Source organism: Brachycentrus maculatus, unplaced genomic scaffold (assembly GCF_059751285.1).
Source record: "Brachycentrus maculatus isolate JH-2025_06_01 unplaced genomic scaffold, ASM5975128v1 h1tg000257l, whole genome shotgun sequence".
In the NCBI taxonomy this organism is placed as follows: domain Eukaryota; kingdom Metazoa; phylum Arthropoda; class Insecta; order Trichoptera; family Brachycentridae; genus Brachycentrus; species Brachycentrus maculatus.
The window spans coordinates 414,669-427,129 of record NW_028281008.1 but is presented as its reverse complement, the minus strand read 5'-3'; the positions used below and the strand labels follow the sequence as shown (position 1 = coordinate 427,129).

Below are 12,461 nucleotides of genomic sequence, written 5' to 3'. Positions count from 1 at the left end.
CCAAATATCAATTTTCATTATTTTTCAACATATATTAATTACAAATTCGAATAGTATAATTCTTGTTATTTTTATTTAATAACCAGTCTATATTATATCATTGTTTTTACTAACCTACGTAATTATATGCCGTAATACCTCGGCTAATAAATTTTATATGCGATACAAATCATTACTCAAATGAAACTTGATTTGGTAGGATAAACTAAGATTTTTATATATTGGAATTTAGACTTTACTTATAACACCTTAATTGCTTAATTTTATAGTAAATCAAAGTGACTAAAGGATCTTTTGTGCCAATAATAATAATCAGAGTAATAGATCAGTTTTGATTGAATATGAAAATAATTCAATGTCAACAATATGTCAAGAAGGTTGTACATAGCTACAGATACATATTGTTCAACGCATGTCATATGTTTTTACATTTAAAACCTACAGAATAAAAAAAAAAATTACCTTTTTAGATATGTACTGTATATAATGCAATATATCGCTCACTCCTTTCAAGAACGTCATAAATCAAAAATCGTCAATTTTCAGTTGTGCATGTTTTTGGAATGCCCAGAAAATGTACTATATCCCAGCAAAAGCGGCATATTTTAAACTTAATATTTACCCGCTACAGGGCAGGAAGTATTGTTTTTGCATTTTGAAGAAAAGGTATTGTTTGATTATTTTTTTAAATATACTTTATATTTTTCAAATGGAGAAAAAACCTTCAGGTTTTACCTAAAAAGATCTGTTGCACGGTAAAACTTCAATAAGTGAATTGATATTTATTATTAATGCATTGTATTATATTTTTAAACTTTAAAAACGTTCTTCTGAAAAATCAATTTTTTTGATTTATGACGTTCTTGAAAGGAGTGAGTGATATGTTAGGTGAAAAAGCTTTATGTTTGTATAATTTTTTTAAACATTGTTTCTGAATTTGTGATTGAATGATTCCAGCTATCAGATCAGGAGACTACTACATGTTCGAGGAGTTTGATGATGACGAAGAACTGGATCTTATCTCGGAGAAAGACAGCGACGATAGCGATGACGGACATAGGAGAGTAACACTAGGAGAGGTAATTACCATATTCTCACAATTTTCTTGACAACTTCCATTTTGTTTTAATTTTCGTGTGGTGTGACCGCTTGGAAGAAAATTCAATCCTTAAGATTTGTTTATATTGAAGAGATTGCTTGGGTGAATAAAGATGTTTTCATGGATTATTTTCAAGCATTTTCATTATTACATATTTATTTGTCGTTTTCACCTAATTAACTGGTTATTTACTATTGAAATTTTGATAATGATTAAATATATGGGTAAATATTTTGCGCCAGATATGAAAATATTCGAACTTGCAAATTTTCTCAATTTGTCCTAAAAAAATTCAATTAAAAATACGTAATAGTGATAGAATACATCTGAAAATTTTAGTTAATAAATATTCAACTTGTACGGGGCCAAAAAATACATTAGTGAGAATGCATTATGTATTTGCATTTTCTTTATTGTCATAACTTGACTTGATGTTTTCACGGTGTCAATAAAAAAATATAAATAGGTTCTAATAATAATTTGGGAAAATGTATGTGGTATAAGAATAAATTGTTCAAAAGATAAATATGTATTTAATGATATTACTGTGTTCTGTTTCACTAAGTGCAGAGGGTATAACTAGTAACTAACATTATAGGTATATTCAGTGATGGGATTCAAAATTTTCAAGAACCGGTTCACCCTTTAGGTACTACCCCTACCCGGGGGGCCTATAAAAAAACATTTTTTTTATATTTATTCATTTATTTGTTTTTTTATTCTGCGCATAAACAGAACATTCACAAAACAACTAAGAATGCTCCCAATTATAATAGTAGGTACAAATCTAAAAGTCAATTAAAAGTAATGTAACAATGTTGTAGAACATATATCGTAATGTATATATATATACAAACTCTGTAACAAAGTAGCTATCTACATCCTCCATGAAATAACTAAAAAAATAATACATAATAAGAACAGAGTACATAAAAGAAAATTACTAAAAAATAATTCAGTCAGTTTTATTTAAATACTTCCAAATTGCCTGTTGTCGTCTACATGATTTTCCTTTTTTAATCCTAGTGTCATCAGCTGTGTGGTTACATTTTTTTAACCAAGTTTGTACTGACGGAACTGGGTCCCAGGTATCTAATGGGAGACCTATCAAATCAATCGTCGTCAAATTAGCTACATTATTCATATTAAGACCACTTCTTTTATCTGAATATATAATATTCCAATACATGATCTCAATCGGAATATTGTGTGGCAATAAAGGGTTAAGGACCGGTTCGGTGAACTTTAAAAAACGAACCAGCTGAATCCCACCACTGGATATATTTATGTCCTGACAATTCATATCTGCACAGTTTTTTGCAAAAGATGGATAAAGAAATAACCACCATATGTGAAATATGTATTAATTTTTTTTAAATAGACTTTAACTATCAAGCGAGTGAAGGAAATAGTTTACTATGATTTTATTTTTATTTTTAAATACAAATATTTTTTAAGGCTGATTATAGTTTCATATTTAATTGTTGTATAAATGAATGTCAGTTCAGTTCACTACTTAACTATTTATTGTTTTCAAAGATTTTCTTACGTTTTAAAATACATTATTTATCCCAATGTTGTTAGGCCTATACATTTTGATTTATTATAATGTCAAAAACAAAACTGAAAAATAACTCATTTTCATAAAGAATAAAGTAAAAACATATTAATTAATTAGCAGGAAAAAATCACATTAGAAAAAAGACAGTGCATGTGTCAACAGCGAAAAAAATGGGATACCTCAAATTTGTAACTTCAGATAATATTCACATACAAAATTAGAAGTGTCAACAATGCTCCAGTTCACCCTACACCTGCAGATGCACTTGTAACGGAGGAGTGGTGAATCGTATCCCCGTTAATATTAATATCCATTGTAAATATATCTTATTTAACCCCAAATGTAATGTCTCGGTTCCGCCTGACCGCATGTTACCTGACCTTGACCCTGTCCCGTGTGTTAGCTCTTGAGCACAGCTATGAAGACCGACATCGGGCAGGCCACGCTCATCCGGAGAGAGTCCCTGCCGCGCACGGCGCAGCGCTCCCGCCTCTCCACGCGCTCCACGCGCTCCGTGCGCCGGACACCCGTGCCCTCGCATCCAACTATTCCCGCCAGCGCCGTAAGGAAATATCTACCTCTGTTGTAGCACTAGACTGCCGTACCGCCTTCTTTACGCTACGTACTCCTATTCTCCAAACACATTTATGTATTTTATATTTTCAACTATTATATATATGTATGTGTATCGTGACCAAAAATATTTTTAAAAACCGGTTAACTTTACTATTTGTAAGTTGGCAATTTAAGGCAGGCTAGGTATCTGTCATATCAATAGCTAATTCATTTATGTTATCGGGATATTCGGATGAGTCAACTACTTTTCTTTCATCGCAAGAAATCTCATCCTGACATTTAACTTTGACTATTATCCGCAACCTGATGTCTTTTTAAATATATCTTTCAGTTTTTTTAAATATATTTTTGGTCATCCACTTTATGTTTTCTTTGAATGTGCTATCATAGCTTGGGTTTTTTGAGCTTTTGCTTTCTTATCTTTTTGCGCCTGCTCTCTGAGTTTAGGACTATAACAAACAGAATACCGACTGATTAACATCAAAATAATGTATCGCCGATGCTTTGTGTAAAAGCGATACATTGTTTACATATTAGCCAGGCAATATGGAGTCTGGGTTAGTAATGTATTATGTAGAAATATTTAAAACACCACAGAACAACATTGAGATGAAAAATTGTTTTGTTCACAATTTCGTCAATCCGATTGAAGAATTAAGACATCTAATTTTTTTTTTTAAACACCACATTCCGACTTGTAATAGTCTTGATCTAGGGTGGCTATATATGTTACTAATTGAAATCAAGAAGAACATATTTTCATGTGGTATTATAGCTTTCTATATATACTAGTCAGGTGCATGAATTCAATTACTTTTTTTATGTGTCATAATTTATTTCATGATTTACTGTTTATTTATTTAAGCATGAGAAAATATTTAATTTTTATATTTGCAATTATTACATACCTGCAATATGTAATAAAAGCTTTTTTGTAAGTATATGAAAAATTGGAATAATGTTAGATGAAATATTATGGAAATGCTTTAAGTAAAAAGTAACTTCTGCACCAAAATAATCATTATTTTCAAATCCTTTGTATAAAAGCATCTATATATATATATATATATATATATATATATATATATATATATATATATATATATATATATATATATATATATATATATATATATATGTATATATTATATATATATATATATATATATATATATATATATATATATATATATATATATATATATATATATATATATATATATATATATATTCATTATAACACTTTATGCATCATTATTCAAACTCTTTTCTTCATGGAAATAATGTTAACTGTTTATCAATAAAAGCATGCTTTTCCTTTTTTTAATTTTGGTTAAAAAAATATTCTTACCGAAATAAATAGTTTACATATAAATTTATACATATTTTTTTTGTCTCATATTGAATGCACATCTTTTCTTCTCCTAGTAATTGAATATTATTAGTTTCTTTTCTGTTTAGGAAGGACTCACATTAACATAATTATAAAATGATTAACAATTAATTATTCCAACGAATTCTATATAAGATGTACTGTGTATGATTATTTAAAATAAAATACCGTTATTAACCTCTCTTTTGTTGATTCAGGGGTTTCGTCATAACCGACATTGTCACACTTGTCTAGATAATGTTGACTTATCAATGTGTGCTAGTTATAATATTTATATCTCCTTGTAGGAACCTGCAGCAGACGCTGAACAAATACATGTGGAAATACCAAAAAGAAGGGATGATGATGACCATTCTGATCATCCTTTGGACTCCCCTAAATCTGAAAGCGAACCTCCAGGTATGTACGTAATAAGAAATCTGTCAGAGTTTATGGATACAGTGTTTGCACTGTAATTTATTTATATTTTTTGTTTAGAAAAAGAAACCTTGTGGAAGAAGTTGTGTAAATATGGCCTGTTTGCATGGGCGTTCATAGAAAGTTTTCTGACATCGCTCACGAGATGGCTAAACAATTGAGTTTATGGATACAGTGTTTGCACTGTAATTTATTGATATTTTTTGTTTAGAAAAAGAAACCTTGTGGAAGAAGTTGTGTAAATATGGCCTGTTTGCATGGGCGTTCATAGAAAGTTTTCTGACATCGCTCACGAGATGGCTAAACAAATTCTCTCGGGATTATCGGTATGTCGCAAAAGTTCTCACTAAGGACAAAATTGTCTTGAAGGTAACAAATCATTTATTTCACCATATTTGGGACCATCGAAAGATAAACTTAAACTCTGTTATCAGAAAAAGTTATATTTGGTTTCAGGAAAGACCCGATTTTGGAATGGGAATTCGAGCAGGATCTCAACAAATTTGGGAACCTCTACCCTCTACCCTTATGAGATTGAAAAAGCCTCGGTAAGCTTTATTTTTTTTTAGTGTTAATATATTGTGTTTGGAATTATTAACATCATTAATCAAATTAATTTGTGTGTCTTGTAAAATATCCATTTTTAAAACAGATAAATTAATTCCTACTCATTAATAGCTGTTCCAGTAATATTGTTCAGTACCAATGTTATATTTTCTCACTATACATAGTTTTATAATCATTATTTGAATAGTCCATCTTGATTTGTTTAATAGCCCATTAAAATTTAATGTTTTTGTAACCATTGTGTCGACTGTAGCATCATTAGAAAACATACGCATGTCTTCATGTGACTATTGCTGGATATTAGAATTGTGCTACCTCTAGACAAATCAATTATTATTTATGGGACTAATCTTAAACCAAGCTTCCTATATTACGTGTTATTAATGGCGTACAAATCGTGCGATTCTGCACTTTGTTTTATTATTTTAAATTTCATACATGATAATAGTGCAATATTTTATATGAATTTCTCTATTTATTTGATATAATAGATAGAATTCTAACTAGACACATGTTTTTTTGATCTGTTGACATCTGGGAGTCGGCAATGTGTTTTTTAATTGGTGTCAACAGTTAGTTATTGATAAATTGTAGGACATATTTTAGCTTATTCAAATAATGTACTTTAAAAGAAATAGCAATACTACTGTTACTATATATTTTAAAGTCCTTTGATTTTTATTATTGTATTACTTGGTTCGTTATTTCTGATTTTCTATCCATCTTTGGTTGACTGAGAACACGCAGTAATTTACAGGGACTGTTTAGTTTGGTTTAAGATAAGGTATAAGGAAATCATTGTGTTGCATTATATTTGATTTATGTTTTGCTAAGTAGTATTGTGGTGTATGCATGCAGGTTATCTGAATCCAATACATTTGATCAGCAAAACTTAGAAGCCGCTTCTAGTTCAGCATATTTCACCAAGAAAAGGTTTGTCATCAATATTATATGTTTTCTCCGATGCATGTTAATATTTATCTTATCAGGTCTGAATTTTGATAACCATACTTAAATTTCCTTTTAAAACTACATACAACGGATTGTCCTAAATAAATAATGTGTGATTAATAATCCGTTTTAAATGCTTTTAATATTAACTTTGTTTTTAATAAAATAATATTCACCTTCAAATATGTGTGCACCTTCATTGAAAAAAATATATATGACTAATTAACTGTGTTTTTCTAATATATACATATTTGAACTAATATAATATTTTTACTATACATTATCATATCTTTAGAGGTGTAAACTCAAATGTATCCTATTTATTTATTAATCCATTCTCAATTTCGTAAACATTATAAGTACTAATTATATAGTCAGATATTTTAACAATATGTTAGTTTTGTTAGCATATAACGGTTTCAGGACATCCGTCTCTATGTCGAAACGATCACCACACCAGTATGCAATTAGCACTATATACCACTACCATAGCAGTCTTTGCATATACTTACACCTATGCAAAATATTAATCACTTCCGTTATTAGTCGGGCTAAAGATCAACATCCAACAACATTTGCCAGTCGTCTGTTTGATTCCACACCATTAGTTAAAAAGCGAGACTTGTTACCACCCACTTTAGTCAGATCCTTGACTCTCTTTTGGCAAATACGCTTAGTGGAAGTTGATCTTTGCTCCGACTTTTATGCGTGTGATAAATATTTTGTAGATGTATGTGTATGAAAAGTGCTATGGTAGTGTGTATAGTGTTGATCGAACGGTGGTGTAGCGATTGTCCTGACGAATAGGTTGGTATGTGTTTTGAGACCAGTTTAAAATCTTGGTGAGTGGTTACATACTAAGATTTTATTATTGGTTACTTCTATGAAACAATATCGAAATAAATGTTAAATGTAATACCTATACACGATAGTTTATGAAGATTACGATTGATGTGTTCCAGCTGTGTTACTATGTGCATAGACTATATTTTTGATATGTCATATTTTTCTGTATTTAAAAAAATGTAAACCTTCATTTATACTCTAAAAAGAGGTAAAGAAGATGCTCTAAATTTATCATAGATAATACACAAATGATGCAATGCTTTGATTCAGGACGTTTTTTATCTCCATATTAGCTTTAATTTTAAAAGAGTCCTTACAATCCAACACTTTTCTAGTTTAACATGTCTATTTATCCGACATCTGTAGGCCGATATATAATAATGGAATGTCGGATTCACCAATTTAAACATTGAACTTAATGTCACGTATAATAACTGTCATGTTAAAAGATTGTAATAAAACATTTGTATAGATCTGTGGGTACCCTCCATTTTCAGTGCGATGATGACTACATACATAAGTTAAAGAATGTTTCATGGTGATAAGTAATCATTATATATTCCATCATTTAGGTAAATTACACTTAGTATGTATTTACAACTCAAAAAATCCGCATCACAATTGTTTTTTTTAAATTTTTATTTTAAAATACATACTATGATTTAGATGAATTTATTCTTCAGGTACATATCATCTTTCTTTCACAAATTAGTGAAACCGCATGAAGTATGCTAGTATAAGTTACATAAAAATGACTTTGTTTTCAATCACTATTTGAGTACATATATAGTTATAACTTGTATTCTTCTATCAACTGGTTTATATAAAGCGCTTTAAAATTTGAATGTCCCTTTTACTGTTTTCTTTTTACAGATTCATAATTTAAAATACAATTATTGTACAAAATAAATTTCTATTTTAATAATATCAGTTAACCAGCGGGGGTTTTTCGAGTTGTAAAATGATCGGATAAAACTGGTCTAGTTTCGAGTAAATAATCTTCTAATCAGCTGATGACTTAGAACTGAGGATGGGTAAACGGCTCTCCCAAAATTAGCCGTTATAACAAAATCGCAACAGTTTTACTAATCACATTTTTTGTTGCTAGAAATAGATAATCTTTTTCTTTTAGAGCGAAGTTGATATATGTAGTGATTAAAAGCTGAGTAATTTTTGCATTTATCATGCAGTGGAAGTCACAGTTAGCGCTTGAAACGTGATTATATAGAGTAGTTGAGCAAGCCGGTAGAGTACAATGCACGAGATATTTCAGACGTAAAGAGAGCGAACTGAGCGTGCCCGAGATCCGAATCCTGGCGCCGAGTCTGGAGCGAGGTCTGGATCTCGACTCGGCGGGACCTTCCCCCCAGTACAAGCCTATCAGGCAATCCAGCGTCTACTCCTTGCCCTCCACCAGGTTATACCGACAGCTGCCTAGACATATCACGGCAAAGACACGACACTCCCCTTCTATTAAAATATGGAATTTCAGTGACACATAAAAATGGTTTCTTGGGCGTCATAAAACAATTTTACTGATGGCATCTACCTATGTAGAAAGTATTTTTTTTGTAAAACAGTGCTTACCAGTGAGTAGCCACTGCTGTTATTCTCTTTTTCCTCTCCTATACTGCATTCCTACTCTATTTTTTTCTTATTACTGCCTATCTGCATTCATATTCTTTATCCATATAATTACAATTGAGTTGACACATCAATGTCAATTGGATGCAGTGCCCTGTGCCACTTGGGTGCAGATAGGGGCCAGGAGGAGAAGCCAATGATCTGTAGATGTTCGTTATTAATTTAATTTAAATTTAAATTGTCGAGTCGGGTTGTGGTCCCGTGTTTAATGTCGCAGACTCCGAGTCAGAGCCACAAGATTCCTAAGAACACTTAAAAAATGGCATTTTAGCCATTGAAATTTCAATTCTATCGCTGATTTTTTTCTTTAACCTGTCCGGGAGTATGGACGTAAATGAGCGTCAGTGCGAATTTTCCTTAAAGGAGTATCGACGTTAATGAATGTCGAAGTCCGTCTGTCAGTTCGTATGATGTAACTTGTATAGCAATGACATCTGTGGATATATGTGTGATTTTGTCATAATTGAAAAAAATTCCATTAGGTGTTTTTTTTTTCAAAATTTTTTTAACATAATACATCGATTTATATCTTCACAATACATCGATTTAATGAAGAAAAAAAAAATTTTCATTTAAGTCGGATATCAATTTTTGTACTCCCGGAAAGGTAAAATAAAACCAACAACTCACTTTGCCTTTAATATAATTTGAATGTGCCAAAATTGACTATAGCTTGTTACCATCTGCTGAGCAACTTCTAGTATATTCACATTCCACCATCGCCTACTCAATGGGGCATATAGAATTGCATCAGGTAGTATGGTGATTTCTTCATTGTGAAGCAAGGTACCTCGGCCATATGCTTTAGATGTTTGCCAGGGACACATGTTAAATATTACAGTGTAAAAACGCTATCTGAAAGTGGGAAATATCTGCTATATTCTTTATTGGTTTTACTAATATTTTTAAATCACTGAAATTCCTTATTGTCGAAATAAGTGAATAATTCCGAGAACTGATTCCTAAGAGCTATTAGCGTGCGGATAGACATGCTGTTGATATGAATCGTTAGTTTCATATGGAAATATACTCTAGATTTTATGATCTTGGTAACATTTTTTAAATATGAACATGCATTTTACAGAGTATGTACTCTTTATAGACTGGTTATACATTCCAGTCCAAACTTTGGAAAATAAACTCGCATTAATAAAGTTCAAAGTGCTTTGCTGTGTTACGGTCTATTTCTCGGTGTATGCATGTTGCTTTTAGATTATCCAGTATTTCTACTTCTTCCTGCAATGTTGTCTGCACACGCTGAATTTTATTACAAGCTAGAAAATTAAGGTGTCCAGAACTATAACCAGAATGGAAAGATAATTTTTAACATAATTATATGTTTATGATTTACTCAATTAGTTAATGTGTTGAATTTTTTTTTTTTTGCCTCCGTTTGTTATTTTTTCAAACACATATTATTATAGTGATACCATCAGTGATTTGAAACTGCTGAAACATGGCATAACATCCCAGAAAAACGCTATCAGCATGTGGAATATTGTCCTTAAAATATTATTTTTTGACATCTCATCAAAGATGAAGAAGAATATGGAAGTCTGGGCATTTACGGGGCTGACGACCGTCATAGGCTGGTTTAAGTGATCACTTTACACACGTGTAACATTCACCAATTCTACCCATTATTGACAACCACACTACTCAAATTCTTGGAAGTTCTATATATATGAACCAATTTTGAAACATTATTCTCGAATCACTAGAACTTCACTAAAGAATTGAAAATTATTGAATTATTGGTGAGATGAAAAGAATATAATAATATGAAAATAACTCCTGTAATTGGAGAGAATCCAGATTTTGTGAACAAATATTTGGACACACTCAAAATGTTGTCCTTAAAATATATTGGGATAATCAAATACTAATTATATTTTTCATTGCACCATTCAAAGCCATCTTGCCCTCTATCAAATGTCAATTCTTTAATGTCTGTTTCATGCAGACAATTGGGAGGTTATCTTTTATGTCCTTATTTTTTATTTATCATTTATAAAATTGCTTTACGTAGCCCCAAATTTTCCACTCTGATAATTAACAGTGAATTTTCTACATTATTGATGTTGTCTCGTATTTACTTTAATTTGTGCTGTAGGTATCATTGTATTTAAGATGCATGTTTTTATTGTTTTTTTTACCTTTTTAAATCAATGAACACGTTATTACTTTTTTATATGTTGTGATTCCGAGGAAGGATAAATTATTTGTCTTCTTTTATCTTTATTATACTGAAAAAAAAAATTCGCATTGTTTTTTTCATTTGTAAAGTAATGAATGTTGTATGACAATATATTTTTTTTAAACTCAAAAAAATACATTTTTTGTAATTTTTTTCTTGCATTTACTTTTAATTTCATTACATAACTTTTAATGACAATAAATATTATGAATCTCACATTTATATATATATATATATATATATATATATATATATATATATATATATATATATATATATATATATATATATATATATATATATATATATATATATATATATATATATATATATATATATATATATATATATATATATATATATATATATATATATATATATATATATATATATATATATATATATATATATATATATATATATATATATATATATATATATATATATATATATATATATATATATATATATATATATATATATATATATATATATATATATATATATATATATATATATATATATATATATATATATATATATATATATATATATATATATATATATATATATATATATATATATATATATATATATATATATATATATATATATATATATATATATATATATATATATATATATATATATATATATATATATATATATATATATATATATATATATATATATATATATATATATATATATATATATATATATATATATATATATATATACATTTATTGTTTTTCACTCTGTTGAAAATATTTGCTTTCTTGTAAATTGCATTTGGGAATTTTTTTTTTTTCGTAATTAGTTTTACAATTTATAGTTTTATTAATATTTCTTCTTAATTTCTAGTGATTCGACTACACCCATCGAAGAATACGATGATGAAACGTTCGCATCAGACCAACCGACTATATTCCGCTTCTGTTTTGCGGTTTGGTACGCTATACTGGCACACACTGATATTGTTTGCTATTTTATGATCTTCATAAATCAGGTAAAACATCTTTGTCTATAGGTTGTATTCGGAATGCAATGCTGATTATATCTCTTCTAAAAACGTCTTTATTGATCTTTCAGATACAATCGGCAACTATTTTGTCTCTACCTTTGCCTCTGATGGTATTTTTATGGGGAACTCTCAGTATTCCTCGGCCGAGCAAAACATTCTGGGTAACCATTATTGCCTACACAGAAG

At 29.4% G+C, this 12,461-nt stretch overlaps 1 protein-coding gene across 1 annotated transcript in view; it reads left to right on the top strand.

Moving 5' to 3' along the window:
- The window catches only part of Piezo (piezo type mechanosensitive ion channel component), a 73,100-nt gene that overhangs the window by 53,540 nt on the left and 7,099 nt on the right, over positions 1–12,461 (top strand). Inside the window, exons 29-37 of the mRNA XM_088265707.1 lie at positions 958–1,079; positions 3,064–3,222; positions 4,917–5,028; positions 5,107–5,198; positions 5,239–5,415; positions 5,503–5,594; positions 6,472–6,546; positions 12,116–12,260; positions 12,344–12,460. Of these exons, the coding sequence (XP_088121833.1) occupies positions 958–1,079; positions 3,064–3,222; positions 4,917–5,028; positions 5,107–5,198; positions 5,239–5,415; positions 5,503–5,594; positions 6,472–6,546; positions 12,116–12,260; positions 12,344–12,460 (1,091 nt within the window). The remainder of the gene's footprint in view (positions 1–957; positions 1,080–3,063; positions 3,223–4,916; positions 5,029–5,106; positions 5,199–5,238; positions 5,416–5,502; positions 5,595–6,471; positions 6,547–12,115; positions 12,261–12,343; position 12,461) is intronic.